General features: G+C 49.3%; 4 protein-coding genes across 4 annotated transcripts; all 4 read right to left on the bottom strand.

The window, feature by feature from the left end:
• Positions 1-3,160: 3,160 nt before the first annotated feature.
• On the bottom strand, positions 3,161-4,512 carry BGZ61DRAFT_566940 (uncharacterized protein; the record flags this gene model as incomplete). The annotated part of the gene is made up of 4 exons (XM_046255947.1): positions 3,161-3,621; positions 3,690-3,974; positions 4,027-4,341; positions 4,388-4,512. 4 exons carry the CDS (start codon positions 4,510-4,512, stop codon positions 3,213-3,215), a joined length of 1,134 nt encoding a protein of 377 aa, XP_046095655.1. The 3' UTR covers positions 3,161-3,212.
• Positions 4,513-5,256: 744 nt separating this feature from the next.
• On the bottom strand, positions 5,257-7,242 carry BGZ61DRAFT_172305 (uncharacterized protein). The gene is made up of 3 exons (XM_046237601.1): positions 6,829-7,242; positions 6,632-6,767; positions 5,257-6,574 (listed from the first exon to the last, which is right to left on the bottom strand). The coding sequence occupies exons 1-3, from the start codon at positions 7,072-7,074 to the stop codon at positions 5,307-5,309; spliced, it is 1,650 nt and encodes a 549-aa protein (XP_046095654.1). The 5' UTR covers positions 7,075-7,242; the 3' UTR covers positions 5,257-5,306.
• A 2,720-nt stretch (positions 7,243-9,962) lies between these two features.
• On the bottom strand, positions 9,963-10,508 carry BGZ61DRAFT_370404 (WD40-repeat-containing domain protein; the record flags this gene model as incomplete). The annotated part of the gene is made up of 1 exon (XM_046242021.1): positions 9,963-10,508. A coding segment is annotated over one exon (546 nt), but the record flags the coding sequence as incomplete, so codon positions are not given.
• Positions 10,509-13,283: 2,775 nt separating this feature from the next.
• Positions 13,284-14,463, bottom strand: BGZ61DRAFT_523562 (uncharacterized protein; the record flags this gene model as incomplete). The annotated part of the gene is made up of 2 exons (XM_046252593.1): positions 13,753-14,463; positions 13,284-13,698 (listed from the first exon to the last, which is right to left on the bottom strand). Coding segments are annotated over exons 1-2 (834 nt in total), but the record flags the coding sequence as incomplete, so codon positions are not given.
• Positions 14,464-15,893: the final 1,430 nt, after the last annotated feature.

Genomic DNA, 15,893 nt, shown 5'->3' with positions numbered 1-15,893 from the left:
CAACTCTTTTATGTAAACAACACGACCCATTTGCCTTCTTCTCATTACCATGCACTCACTTACTTACTGGCAGTCAGTTATGGTATATGCGGCATTCTTCTTGAGTACCGTTATTAACCTGGTGGGCCTGGTTAATATTGTGTTGTTTTTTCAAAAAGTTTCTGAGTCCCAAGCACTCTGTAATCGACACAAACGCGTGTTCACGATCCTCTCCATAGCCCAGATCATCATCGCAATGGCAACTGGGCTAGTATTTGCAACTTTGGCGTGGAAAAAAGGGATGGATTGGCCGTTATACTTAGCGTGCTCCATCATTCTCTCTAGCATGATTAGAGAGGTAAGTTGTCGTTCCAATTGTGAGCATGACTAATAATCTATATATAGTGCTTATGGTCGAGTGGTTCCTGGAGTGTGGATCAGAAATATTTCATTCCCTGGCCCTTAATATCAATCACGGCTATTACAGGAATGCTGTTTATCATCGGCAATTTGCTGGAGACTCGGTATACGCTTTTCAAGCACATTCCTGCTGCATCGGCTGTTGCTTTCCGGTTCTGGATGGTGCTGGAATGGGTGATTGTTATTTCAGGCTCCTCGACATCCTTGACTCTCTTCAAAATGCGTCTGATGCTTGGTGTTTTGGCATGGATGGTGGCCACTACTGCTTTGACAATGGAGTCGCAGTTAGAGAGAGACTTGGTATGTTGTTACCTACGCGATTAATTCTTCATCTCGTCAAGGCTAATATCTCAGGTGCTCGCAAATACCTATGCAACTTACGACTTCCTGGCTCGTGCGACATCACTGATTGATAGACTGCGTACTCAGAACATATTTGTCCGACTACGTTCAATCTTCGTGTTCAAGTGGCCTTATATGGGATTCAGGGGTAGACGGACATCACAAGCGTCGAGTGAAATCCAACTGGGGGAGTTTGGTTTGGCGCGAACGAGATGAAGGACTAAGAGTGGCTAACTGGAGAGAATCAACTGCCATGGTCATCGTTGGTACACCTCTGATTCCTTAATGTCCTCACTTCACAAAAACTTGGCTCGTCAACGTGCAAGGATGATACCTCTCATCCTCTGCGTTTTGTGTGTGGGGAATTGTTGTCTTATCCATTCCTGCAGAATAGTCAAACTGTTGGTATGTCTTCACATCGATGTGGGAAAGCAAATCATAACAAAGGGCCAACCTGACTCCTAATCAATTGGCATAAAACGTCTCTCTCCCTCCCAGAAAGGGAGAAGGCTACGGAAGCCCCCTTTATGACCTTCCTAACCAATTGATCACATGATCGGGCACGTGGCCGGCCCGTTGCTAAGCTGTGCCCGGGTCGGGCCCTCCCTTGGGCAACGGCTGCCACACATCGAGAGGAACCAACACAAACCCAATTAAAAGCAATGGTAAATTAGCCTGAAGGAAAACACGGGCGTTCAATATACTACTTGTCTGGGTTTTGTACTGACGCCTCGCATTGGCTGGCATCCGAGGAGCGTAGGCAATTTCACAGCCCTGATTTTCTAATTTTAGAAAACCTCGGACCATACTTGGGCATTGTAGAGGGAGCTCTACCCACTCTACCGGGTAGAGTAGAGGAGATGCCCGCTCTACTCTACCCAAGTAGAGTAGAGTGGAAGTGGGTAGAGCTACCCACGCTACCCACTCCTGATTGGTCAACTAGATCTAATCAGGGTGGTCGTCAGTTCGATTCAATCACACCTCTAGTGGACAAAAGATCAACATATGAACCGTGCGAGCGTGCACGTGGCATAGAAAAGACTGTGCCAGCCATGCTTCAACTCAATCGACGGCCCAGATTGAATTGATGGCCGTCCTGCTCCAGAGATTAAAATACATGGGCAACTGGTTTGTAAGGAAACTCGTATCTTGAGAGGGGCTGCTACCGTAGAAACTCGAGAAATTCAGAACCTTGGCAAAGTAGATACAGCCAGATTCATGACTGACCAATGGCTGCTCTGGATATAAGGAGGAGATAAAAACAGCTTACTGCATGCGTAATTGGATTGATTATGGGCGTGGCTGCCCGATAAGGGCTTAAACGTGTATAATGAAGTAAAAACCCACTTTGCCCAGGTTCTGAATTTCTCGAGTTTCTACGGTAGTGATAATTGTAGAGGTCGTGGGGATGCATGATGAGATAGACATGGATTTCGATGAGGATTGGGATGTTTCATATGGAGAGGGTAGAGGGTATTTCGAAGAATTGGGCAAATTATAGCATCTACATTCATTGTCTACCCTATCGTCCCACCCGCTACTCTACCCGGTCCTCTACCCACCACTCTACCCACTCTACCCGGGTAGAGTAGAGGAGACCTTTCCTCTACCTGGGTAGAGTAGAAAAGTGGGTAGAGCTCCCTCTACTCTACAATGCCCAAGTATGCCTCGGACAAGAATCTTCGTTCAGGTACAGTACCACCTAAGCTCGAGCCATATGGGCTCGCGATTGCGTTGATCAATGGATTGATTGGTTGGTTCGGCAGGCCTGATGAGAGAGGGGCGGCTACTTGGTGATTCTAGAAAGTTCTAACGCATGTGACCACTCGTCGCCTTAATCCACCTGTTGCCTTCATGACCGGCCTAGTGACCTGGTGTGCGTGAGTCCACTGGTCCTTAAAGCATAGATTTGTGCTCCAACGCTCCTCCACCCTTTGGACGACCAGCGATTACTTCACAGCTCTACCCTCAGCAATAAACCTCACCGGTATTCCCTGGGCATCTGGTGCTACGAACCGAAGGGTACCTCCCGTCCCAAGACCCTGTGCGGGAGGATCAAGCAGGCATATTGGCTTCCATCCAAGGGTGAAGTACTCCTACTTCAGGCTGAATACGAAGTGCAGGTGTATGCGATGGACCAATTTAAGTGACCTGCATGCCTAGTGCCCATTGCAAGCTTTGGCTACGTGCGGTCGTATATCCGTAGCTGGGGATCGAAGAAGAACATATGCTCGATTGGGGGATGGTCCCCGCCCTGCCAGCATATATGTCCGTGATCCGAGGTCGCCTTCAGCCAGAAGTTGGGTCTCGGGATCGGCGATGTCTGTTCGAACCCGGGATGGGGACTTGACTACGCACGGGACACAAGTAACTTGCAATATCAGGCGAGATCAATTCAATGAAATCATGAGTTCTAACTGTCTTGGCCTACATCGAATCCTTTGCTTCCATTGCCCACTTTGTTGTCCCCATCACTTCGAGCCACGAGTACGGGTAATAGTAGCGACACGGTCCTTCTGTTGTTCTGTTTGGGCGGATGCCTTGTGCCTCTTCCTAGCGGGTTCCGTCTTCGGCGCAGATGCTGGTAAAGGCCGCCTTTTTGCTTTGGGGATAGGGGAAATTGATGCAATCTTCAGTTCACTGAGAATAGCTGGCCCTCCTCGGGGAATTATCACACTCGACTGATCAACCGAGGTAGTTAGGTCCCAGTTGTCAATACCGTCCACTGTGTCGGTATCCAGTATCTTATTTTCGCCAGATTGGATTGTTCTAGTGCTGAAGGCGGTTTTTGTAGGAGGTGAACGTGGCGTCAAAGTGCTCTCTGAATCGGTACTTATATTTGAAAGGGTGGTCCCTTCACTATTTTGGAGGCCTTTATGCCTATGAGGTTGATCAGGAATGAATGGGCTAACATAAATTGAAGAATAGGAGAAATTATGTATACATACCGATATATATATTCGTCAAGATTATCGTTGCGGCTATGCTCCTTCTGATGCATACGGCGAAGATGGGAACGAAAGTTATCAGCTCTCGGCCAAGTCTTGGGTTCAGCCTCTGCAACAGCAGCACATTGCCCTAAGCGACAAATGTATCTAGGTCCAGATACTTCTAGGTCAGAATGAACGCTCCGCTTGTGTCTGTCGAGGTCATTTTTGCTGCTGAAGCCTTCCGTACGATTACAGCCTTTGGCATCGCAGTGGAAGGGCTTGCTATGCCGGACTTCGTGCTTGCTAATTCATGTAAGTCTAAGTCTTTTTATAGATTGTGAACTGAACAACTTACTTAAGCTCTGATTTTGTTTTCAAGCAGGTACTACACGTAGAACAGTAGTGCTTATAGTCTCTGCTGGCAGGAGTAGTGGTGTCGCTTGGAGCCTGCTGTATACACTCTGCTCCCTCTGATCGCCAGAAGACTTTGTTCTCGCCAGTCTTATTGGCCACTATAGCAAAAAGGAAAATACACAGCAGCTCTAAAACAAACTCCTTGTCGGTTTTTCTTTGTCTTGTTGGCACCTTGGAATCAAAATTGCGGGCATGCGGGCCCTGACTGAGTTGGCCAGATAATGGTGGGTTGGGCAGCTTCTCTCTGCATTTGAGACTACAGGACTGTTAGTAAATTTCGTAGTTCATTGATAATGACGTACCAAACAACTCCTGCTCGCAGTCTAGCATCAACACGTTGGCATATAAAGTTCTCGACAAACTGTATCCCATGTTCATTGAAACCCAGCAATGCCGCAGGATCTCTTGTCGTAGATGCGTTATACATAGATAGTGCACATTGGCCTGGATAATCTTTGAAGGGCGTTGTGTGGAAGTGTATTGTCTGCTGAGAATGGACGTGGCGCGAACCGGGCTGCTTTATATATAGCTTGGGGCGGTGTCGCCGGTCAGTAGCGGAGACTTATTCAACGCTGACAGTTCGGGCGATTTATGAATCGTGGAGACTGCGTTTGGTGTGATTGTATTTGTATGCCATCGATCATCGAATATGACCGTATTTCCCTTCAGCAAACATACCGCCTCTACGCAAGTCGCACGCCTTTCCAGTTTTGTCTCCTGGGTATCATTTTCTTCACACCAAAGCATCCTCTTCAATATCATCCGGGTGGATTATTCACCTGTTTCTGGATGCTAGGCCGTTATTGCTTCCTGATGATGGACAGACAGAGCGATCGGTCGTGGGCACTTGTTTCTGTTCGTATCCGACGGAGTCGATTTATCGACCCCGTTTTCATTACGCCTCCGCGCCGTGCAGAATGGCAGCCAATTTTGCTGCACGTGGGTTGCCAGCAATCGCCGAGAGCCGCTAGTCTTGGGGTTGTTCTCCGGTTCACCGTTTGTCTAGTTGCCCCAATTCCCAGTCTCAGTGATTACGGAGTGGACGTAACTTACTTCGCGATCGAGTCTAGCCTCATACTGACGACACCCAGGATGAGCAAGATAGATAGGCTCGAGATTTAGACTCCACACGGGGCACTGATTATACCGATAAAATGCTTGGGGATGCAGAAGCAGAAGAGCCCGTGTGAGGTTTTCCTATTACAATTTACTAGCGATAACTCAACTAGGAGGAAGTTCTGAAGCCCCTGCTAACAGTCCCTCCAGCCCATCGCCTATTCTCCTCATCTCCTCAAGTCGTTTGAGATGCACTTGAATCGCCTTATTTATGTGAGTGGCGTAATTCATCATGCAAGATAGCGCGTTAACACTCTCCGCACACTGATTTTGAGAGCAACGGATCTTGGTTAACTGTTGTTGAGAGAGATCTAGTATCTGCTGGCCTATGTGATCAGTGAGATTGTCCAGGGAGAGAAGCTTGGCAAAGTGAAGCGGCTCTTCCTTTTGCATTGAGATATTCTCTTCGACTTTGGCAGTTCGGCTCATTAGTGTTTCTCTACTGCGAAGTGCAGAGATATGGAGCTTGTTAGCCATAGAGGCCGCCTGGGAAGTTGTCTCCTGTACATCTTTTAGTTGACTTGATTGCTGTGAAGTGTTCTGAAGGTGGGCTTGGTATTTGCCCAGGAACTCCAAAACTGAATCCGGTTGCGATGTTGTGGGAACTGAGAGAGAAAATGCTAATGAGCTACGCCGGATTTCTTCTTGTACCCAAGCGGCTGGGTCACCCCCTTCATCGCGCAAGGCGGAGAAGAGGCGGCGCCAGAGTTGCCCGTTGATAGGTAGAGCTGGTGGAGACCGACCGGACACGAGATGTAGCGCAACAACAAGAACGACGACACCACAGTCATCGAAGTTGGACTGTGAAGGCGTTGGTTGGTTCTCGATGTTCCAGTTCGATAATACTGCTGTGGGGAAAAGCCGATGAATCAAGCCCTCAATAGAAAGGCGAACCGTTTTAGTATTGTCCGGATTTATGAGCGAATCGTATACATCAACACGGTTTTCGGCTCCGTACAGGACAGCGAGGATCCAGTGGTCGTTCCGGGGCATGCCAACGGGGGCCGTGTTGGGCAGGTTGATAGGGGCCAAGACGGTCATATGTGGCTTAGTGGGAATAGGGCTGGTTGACTCGGGCTTAGACAATATAGGGTCAATGACGATGTATGTGTCTGCCACCGCTCTCACAATGAGTAATAATGTGAAGAATACGGCTTTGTCGTTCAGCCAGGTGTCTGGGGCGAGCGTGCATAGAGCATCTGGTGGTATTTCTTGCCGTTCATGGATATCCGAGCAATTGTCCTCATCATCATCACCAATAATAATGACCTCATTCGTCTGTGTGTCTGCTGCACCCTCGTCGACATCGATCGTCTGGCCTGTATCTGAGTGTTTGGCAGTTTCCTGGAGTGTTTGGCAGGGTTCCAGGCCGTCTTTCGCATCACTTTGTGAGAGGGTCGGCGTCTCTAGGCGTTGGGATGGGCTCTCACCGTCGGAGAACGGAGCGTCGGTCGTGACGACGCCTGGAGTAGGGGTGAAACGTTGTTTGACATAGATAGAGGGGGACCCGGGGGGTGAGGATGCGAGAGAAGAGTGGGAGAAGGTTCTCTTTCGAGGGAGTTTGGTCTTGTTAAAGCATATCATATTAGTGGTGAACGGCGTACGCGAACGAACTTGGAGAACCAACCTTGGGAGCTGCGCTGTGCGGTGGTTGGCCTGATGAAGCTTGTTTAGGCAGCTCAGCCGATATGCATGTTTGGGCGTTCTTGGAGTCTGTGTTCTGAAGCCTTGGCTTGGTAGACCTCGCAGTGCGAGGAAGCTTGATGCGAGTCCTGCGCTGCTCATGCTTGGAATGGTCGCCTTGGATGGTGGTGTCGCTTGACCCATTGCATTGAGATACATCTGATTCTTCCATGGCACGTTTAAAATCCATTGGAACCCACGTGGCGCGTCTCCTCGTATATTTGACCGCGGCTTCGTTTAATGCCTTCGGGTTTCGGTTGCGACGTTGAGCTTGTGCTGTCTGTAATCGGGGCCAAGCCACGTCAAATGGGACGCAATCGGAAAATTTGCAAGCCAGGTCAATGATCTGGCGGGAGGGAGACCGGCCAAATTTCTGTTTGACCTCCTCTTTGCTGATGTTCCAAGACGTGGCGATCTTCTGTATGCCGAAATCTACCCTGCGACCATGATCATAAACGCGCTTCTTGGGCTTGGTGTCGTGATCGGACTCGGGTTCTACTTCCGGCTCTGATCTCGCTTTGGGAGAATGCGTGACCAGATCGAGCGGTGGATATTTTCCTCTTTGCGCCGCATCGCTATCCGGGGGGATTGCTCGCTTCGTCGGTCGATAGGTCGGCTGGTGTCTTCGTCTGGATCTAGGGCATCGCTCTGTTCCATAGCAAGGTCCCTCTTTGGCTGCTCGTCGTGCGGCTTCGTTTTTGAGCAACAGCGGGGGTTCTGCTGCTCATCGCGGTTGTGTTCGTGGATTGCGCGGGCGTGTTGGGACGGTTCGTCCTTGGGCTTAACAAGAGTGGAAAGATTCCTGATTGCGTGGCTTCGACGCGTGCAACGGAGGGTTGTTGGCAACTGGGGTTAGAGTGGTTGCTGATTAAGCATCACTGACAAGTTGGGGCACACTGCCGTGCTGTGATCATAGATGGCACAATTACTTCCGCGTAACCGCGAATTAGGATGTATTGCTTTTGCGGTACGAGATGACACAGGCCAAGGCCTTCCCAGCACAAATACGGAGGTACCCTAGCGACCACCTGCGAGTAACGAGTGTTATCGCCTACCATACAGTGCATCTACAACGTGTTAGGTATACATATACACTGTGTATGAACTGGTCACAAGTTGTGCCCGGTTCCTGCACAGTGAGCACCTTGTAAACGCACGGTCGATCACCACTTGACACATCCTGACGCAGTCAACTTCTCCAGCTCCATGCCGTGGGGAGAAGACTAGCAACGCTGGATTTGGTTCTTCATTTTGCAGTGCAGTTTATCATTTTTTGGTATATTGATTCACCAGATCCCCTTCCATCAAATCAAAACCACAAGTGGCCGTTTTGGACACTTGTGGTCAATTACAGATCAATATTGACTTAAGCTGATGATGCACTTCCTCATGAGAGGCGGGATGGAACAGTGGCGGGAATATCAATACAGCCACCGAATATAACCAATTAGCTGTTCTCGTTCCTATTCCCTCTTTTCTCGTCCTTTCTACGGAGTCTGCAGGCTGCCTTGAGGCTAATTTTGGTCATTGAGTATCCTGGTAGAACTACTGGTCCACCTCACCCTTGTCGCCTTTGTTTGTGTTGGCCGAGGGCCAAGGCTCTCTGTCAGTAGCTTTTCAAATGGTTGGCAGCTCCTTATGAGGTCACTGTACAGTTTCGAGCATAAATACCTTCCTGTGACGGTCAAGGTTCTCAACTTAGTAAACCGTAACCTGATTGGTTTATGTTGGCAGTTGTGACGGGGCGTAGCGTGCTGAGCGTAGGGTTGCGTATCACGTCTGATATATTCTTGAGTAATCAAATTGTATTGAAAGCTGGAGAGCTGTCTAGACATGGGAGAGTGCAAACGAGTGAAGCTATATACTATTCTGATTTGCTTGGTCGATCATGGTCGAACGCGCTCTCGTTCGACCAGTTCGACCACACACCACTTCCACCGGGGTCTGTTTGTTCCGTTCCGAGCTCCGCCGTTTCCCGTTCGTACCCGGTTGATCTCCCTGGGTCGTAACACTTCCTCTTTGCACCCAGTGTCTCTCTTTCAAGTTCATGGTAGGAACTTTGAGGCACAAAGGTCTACCTTGCAAATTCCCGAGGCGTCAAAAGTGGGCCATGGTATCAGTTACAAATGCGCACTATCGGCCACTTCTGGCCCAATGTCAAAAGTACTTTTTAGTACCCACAAGTACAGGGATTCCTCTAAGAAATTAATGCCCCACAACGACAGTGCGAGCCAGTGTCCTCAGTACCTTGCTCAAGTCACTGAGGTACACCTGCGCCCCCCTTGTCGATCCCAGCAAAGAGGGAATCCAAGCCTCAAGGGCTACCTAGCCAAGTATCCCCAATCTAAGCGTGCAAACGTCACCACAATCAATTTCGGGTTGGCATTAGGTGGCATTAAAGGCTATAGTCTCTCACTGCTTTCCAATCACTCATTTTCACTTAAATTGGTGAATAGCTTCATTGAACTTTTTTTTTTCGTCAGTACTGGCTGAAATGCTAGTGTAACAATGGCGTTGGGATGCTCACGTGATCAGAGGCCATAGAAGGTCACGGAAGGCCATGGAATGCCAGGAAGAGTTTAGGGCAGGTGCCCTGTGTGGCTCTTCGGTGCCAACAGCAAATCTGCGAGAAACAACCAGGCCGTGCCTTGCGATGTGGTGACGACTATGAATCAGAGCGAGACTGTTAACGACTGGCCAACTGATGGTGCGAGCGATTCTCAGAACTCTGATCTTTCAACTTCCGGGAGCGAGGAGTCTCAGCCTGCGTACCCCGTTTGCTTACCAGGTCACGAGTTGATGGAATCTGCAACATCGGTCATACTAGCAGGTAGATAATTGTGCTTAGGTCCAGCATTCTATATGTGGCTTGAAGGTTCTAGAAGTCGGCGTTGCGATGTGGATACATTTCTCCGGACCCTCCGACCTCGTCTAGCAAAGATACAAAAATTGAAATGAAGAGTTAGTGCACTGTAAGAGTATAGTGAATGCTGTAGTAAGGTATGGGACATTAATATAACTGAATATTTGAATTCGCAAGCTAATGGATAAAAGAGAGATTTTGGTTTCCATAAGGACTTAACTATATGAGTCTAGAACCCTAGGTCGAAACTTCATAAAAATCACCCTTCCTGAGTTACAGCCAATTACAACAGATGATCCAGACACCTTTGAACATCCAGAGCGAAATGACGCTGGTAACCAAAACAACTTTTTTTCCTGCCACGTAATCCAGCATCTATCTTCACTGATTCCAATGCCAGAGAGGCAGTCAGTAAAGGATGTAGTGGCATTTTGGATGAATAAATCAGGGCTCTGAATGGAGATGGCCCCAACATCTGTCAGCAGGAGTGAATCGCGAAAGTGAAGTTGAAGGCGACGGCGAAAAACGTCATGTACTTCCTGTATACATGCGCCATCCTCGATACGCCAGAGTCGCACAGTCCGATCGTGAGAGGCCGAGGCCACAAGGCTTGAGTCGGGCGAGAATGCCACCGAGTTTACCGAGTCCGTATGGCCCTTAAGCTCTTGAATGCATGCGCCATCCTCAATACGCCAAAGTCGCACAGTCTTATCGTGAGAGGCCGAGGCCACGAGGCTTGAGTCGGGCGAGAATGCCACTGAGTTTACGTAGTGGGTATGGCCCTTAAGCTCTTGAATGCATGCGCCATCTTCAATACGCCAAAGCCGCACAGTCTTATCGTGAGAGGCTGAGGCGACGATGCGCGAGTCGGGCGAGAATGCCACTGAGTTTACCCAGTACGTATGGCCCTTAAGCTCTTGAATGCATTCGCCATCCTCAATACGCCAAAGCCGCACAGTCTTATCGTGAGAGGTCGAGGCCACAAGGCTTGAGTCGGGCGAGAATGCTACTGAGTTTGCCGAGTCCGTATGGCCCTTAAGCTTTTGAATGCATGCGCCATCCTCGATACGCCAAAGCCGCACAGTCCGATCGCTAGAGGCTGAGGCCGCAAGGCTCGAGTCAGGCGAGAATGCCACTGACCTTACTGAGTCCGTATGGCCTTTGAGCTCTTGAATATATGCGCTATCTTTGATGCGCCAAAACCGCACAGTCCGATCGCGAGAGGCTGAGGCCACAAGGCTTGAGTCGGGCGAGAATGCTACCGAGCTTACCGAGTGCGTATGGCCGTTAAGCTCTTGAATGCATGCGCCATCCTCGATACGCCAAAGTCGCACAGTACGATCGTCAGAGGCTGAGGCCACGAGGCTTGAGTCGGACGAGAATGCCACTGACTTTCCCGAGGCTGTATGGCCCTTGAGCTCCTGAATGCATTCGCCATCCTCAATACGCCAAAGTCGCACAGTCCGATCGCGAGAAGCCGAGGCCACAAGGCTTGAGTCGGGCGAGAATGCTACTGAGCTTACCGAGTGCGTATGGCCCTTAAGCTCTTGAATGCACTTGCCATCCTCGATACACCAAAGTCGCACAGTCCGATCGCGAGAGGCCGAGGCTACAAGGCTTGAGTCGGGAGAGAATGCTACCGACCTTACCCAGCGTGTATGGCCCCTGAGCTCTTGAATACATTCGCCATCCTCGATGCGCCAAAGTCGCACAGTCCGATCGTGAGAGGCTGAGGCCACGATGCTCGAGTCTGGCGAGAATGCTACTGACCTTACCCAATACGTATGGCCCTTAAGCTCTTGAATGCATGTACCATCCTCAATACGCCAAAGTCGCACAGTCTTATCGCGAGAGGCCGAGGCCACGAGGCTTGAGTCGGGCGAGAATGCCACTGAGCTTACCCAGTGCGTATGGCCCTTAAGCTCTTGAATGCATGCGCCATCCTCGATACGCCAAAGTCGCACAGTCTGATCGTCAGAGGCCGAGGCCACGAGTCTCGAGTCGGGCGAAAATGCCACTGAGCTTACTGAGCTTGTATGGCCTTCTAGGACCTGTTGGCATTGGTCCCAATTGTCTTCAGGCTCTGGTGTAAGGGATATCCACTCAGGAATCTGATTCTCCTGAAAAAACGTTTTTCGCACAGCACTATTCTTCGGCGCAAAGGCAAGAACTGAGGAGTAGATCTGAAGAGGTGTTGAGTCAATTACTGGTTTGTTAGCGAGGATCAATCGCAAACCATCTTGGAGAAAGTCTCCAAGTTTCCTGCCCTCTTCTAGCTGTAAGATTGTTAGTATATTCTTGTATTTTGTAACCTAACCACCGCTTACCACTAAAGATGACTGTAAGACTTTGAGAATGTTGAGACTATCTGAAGTCCTTCCAATCAAACTTATGGCTTCTAGCCAGTGGAGGAAATGTTGCATTAAAAATGTGTATACCTGGTCATCGTCACCAATAAGCATTTCTGCCTGCTGTATATGGTAAACCCAGTAAAGGCACGCATATTGCACTTCTGGTGGGATACATAAATCGATGCGTTTGGTATTGATCGATGCACGGTTTGTTCCTGGCTGCACCAGCTTGCACATGTCTGTCTCTAGGTGCTTGCTCATAATGCGAAGACAGTGTATCGCCAGATGATTGTGAACCAATTTCTCATCTACCCAGAAGAGATGCTCGCCCCGCTTCTCAGGGTCCACCAGGAAGTCGCGGAAGGAGAGATGTAGCATCCTCACAGGATATTGGTCCGATAAAGGGATGCTCAGGACCGAATGAAGCAGGTCCAGTTGGTCATCGATCATCTCTTTCTGTATATCAAGAAGCCGTCCGAGGGCGGATGCTTGGAGGGGGCTCCCTAGAACAACAATAGAGCCTACGATACATCGAAACCGCTCAATCACCTTATCCCGCTGCCAGTTGGCCAAGCCTTCAATCATCCTGTTGAGAACAGGTAGATATGTGGCATTGAGTTGTGATATCTGACTTTCTCTTTGAAGCTGCAAAACCTCCTTCAATTGCTTGTCGGGATTGCCACATTTGCGATCGGCAAGAAAACGGCACACGGTGGCAGCAAAAATAAAGAGCGGAATGGCCATTTCGACGAGAAGTTGGATATTTCCTTCCCCAGGCCAGTCGGAGGGCAGCTGTCGATCTGCAGACACAGACGAGTTGTACTCAATCTTAATTTTCGCAAGCTCATGCTCCAAGAAAGCAGAGATGTCATGCTCAATAATACCAGATTGTATTTCATGAAGGGCAAGATCTTGATATGTGCCTTTCACAGCGGTGAAGCCTAGGCGAATTGGCAGTTCTGGTCTGCTCGTGATGAGAATTCTTAGTTTTGGAAGCTGCAGGTCCTTAGTGCGAGAGAAGAGATGGATCATAAGTTTGACATCCTCATCCCGCTCGCACTCGTCAAGGGCATCAACAACAAGCACCAGCGTAACGAATCTCCGAGCGCCTGGGGGAATATTGCCCAGTGGCTGCATGATAAGTTTGTCAAACTGATCTCGTGCCGCCTTGCCAGCAACATTAGGATCAGCATCAATAGCAGCCTTGATGTGTGGTGCGATAGCAGGCTCTCTTTCCGCCAACTGGGCAGCGACGGTCGTGAAGAACTTGGATACGCTCCCTCGGTCGATCTCTCCTCTCTTGAAGAAGAAGCTCCCGCCGAGGTGACCTGACGCAGCGAAAGACCGAGCAACAGTGCGGGATATGGTAGATTTCCCCGTTCCAGCCATGCCATTGAGCCAGTAAATAGGCTTGGCACAAGGGTCTTTGGCCCATTCATGTATTTGCCGGAGGAGGTCGACTCGGGTGTCTTGCAGGCATGTCGGGTTATGTTCTTCGGCGAGAGAGTCAAAAGATGCCCCTGTAGCTATAGGAAGTCTATTGAGTACCGTCTTTTGGTCGATGCTGAGTAGTTCTTGGTCGATATGGAGAAGGATACCCCTGTAGTGCATCTCTATTAGAGTGTGCTCGGAAGCAATGTGAACGGAATCTTACGTCTGTTCCACTTGGAGAATCCGATCGATTGTCTCGGCGTATCGCCTAAGCCTCCCGACTAAATCGTCCACCTCTTTGCTCTGAAATGGCCATTTCAATGCATGAAGGCCTATTCTGCTCATCGCCTTACGGGACGTCCGAGGTGTAAGCCTTAGCTTCAGCGATTTAAGTTGCGACAGACCGTTGTCGAGGCCATCCTTTAGTCTCTGTGATTTCTCGAGTTTCGCGCCGTTGGGACTATCCAGCAACTCCTGTACTGCTTCGGAAACTCCTTTCAGGTTGTTAACCTCCTTTTTGAGTCGTTCAATATCGGCTGCGGCATTTTTCACATCCTTGGCGTACTGGATGCACAGCGACGCGACCTTGATGGATAGGTCAACGACTGCGATGACGTTGGCAGCAACTCCTAGCACCTCCATCGTCGTCAGGCGATGAACCCATGTGCCTTCTGGGTGAGTATGAAAGGTCCTTATCTCAGCCCAACTGTCAAAATTAGATGAGGGGTAAGCTCGGCTGTGCTGTGGCTGCCTGCATTTTCTGTGTTCCAATTGGATTAGGAAACATGTACACCTCACGGATTGTGAGCTGCCCAACAGCCACAACACAGGAGCGTTAAAGGCTCCAAGTATTATTTAGGGGAAAATATTCTAATCAAACCGGGACGGTCCGTCCCTAGCGCTGTCCGAATTTGCCTGCTGTCATGATCTGCCTCGTTGCCGGTATGAGCAGACATTTCGAAGGTGGGGAGACGGATGTATTTACAGACAATCAACGGAGGAACAATTTTCCAGATAAGCGAGCCAATCATCTAAATTTTCCACATTTTCTCAACCCAACGATACATATCTATGATGTTACCTATGGGGTCGTGCCTGAGTCACCAAAGGCTATTGCGGATGTACACAGTAGCCAAGCTCATAATTAACACTATGTGGGGCATATTTTCAATCTGGGAGGGTGTTGTAAAGAGGAAGTTATTTATGCTCGAAACTGTAATATAGAAACCAAGCCTCTCTCCTTAATTATCCTCCCTGGGCTGCTAGGTTGTCCTACTCTCTCCCTGCCAAACCAATTATCGTGCCCCGCGGCTTTGATGTAAGAGGCTTTGACTTCACCATTGTTATAGAGACTGATGGACAAATAGGATAATAGTGTGGCTGTGGTTGAATGCCCGACAAGAACGCCTCCCTCCATGTGGTAAGTCACTGACTGGTTTGTCGTGTTGCCAAAACTAAGGACGTTCTATTAGCTCTGACCGGGATTTCCAAACCCTCTGCCGTCTAACCGACCCTAATGGGGCTAGAATGGCACAAGATATACTGGATGCAACATTCAAACTTCTTGGTACTAGCCGAGGCCAGGTCCAACAAGTCAAGGAAGCTCAGGAGGAGCGAACTGTTAGATGGATAGAGCTCGGAGCCATGGAAGGTTGCCCCAGTGGCTCTGACCGGGATTCCCAAACCCTCCGACGCCTAACCGACCCCAATAGCGCGAGAATGGCACAAGACATACTGGATAAACAACCCAGACTTCCAAACGTAGCCCAAGATAATGAGGAATCTGGGTTTGAACGTATTTTGAGATGGAAAAATGAATCTTCCCGCACTGTCTGATGGGTGTTAATGGGTGGAGAGACATAGGAGAGAACCAAGCTAGATGATGCATCGAGACTCTCATGACGAGGAACTGTTCCTTTATTTCCACGATGACTCCTCTGCTTTGTTATGGAGGGCATTACGAGGCTAGTTCGAGAAGGTTGACGTAGGCTGGGCTCTGATACGCGACTTGGTTTACGGCACAATGGCCTTAACATTGGCGGAATAAACATGGAAAATTCTCTTTTGGTAAATCTCGATCACCACTTTGATTGTTGTCTGCATACCATACAAAAAGAAGAAACGTGTGCAAAAGTTAGACTTGAGACATCTCGAAGAAAGACGAGGCGGTGATCCACGTCATGCTGCCCTCTCCAACTGCTAGGATCCAGATCCACCGCATGAGGGTCTCTCTTGAATTGCCCTTTGTATTGGGGAAAGTGACTCTCTATCACTGACTCTACTTCTCGACAACGTCTGATCACATACCGGTCTGCAGCTCTGGGATACACTGGAGGCGCCCAACGCTTAAAGAAGCTCGGCCAT

This window comes from Ilyonectria robusta, assembly GCF_021365365.1.
Source record: "Ilyonectria robusta strain PMI_751 chromosome Unknown BGZ61scaffold_41, whole genome shotgun sequence".
NCBI lineage: Eukaryota > Fungi > Ascomycota > Sordariomycetes > Hypocreales > Nectriaceae > Ilyonectria > Ilyonectria robusta.
This window is presented reverse-complemented; position numbering and strand designations above follow the sequence as displayed.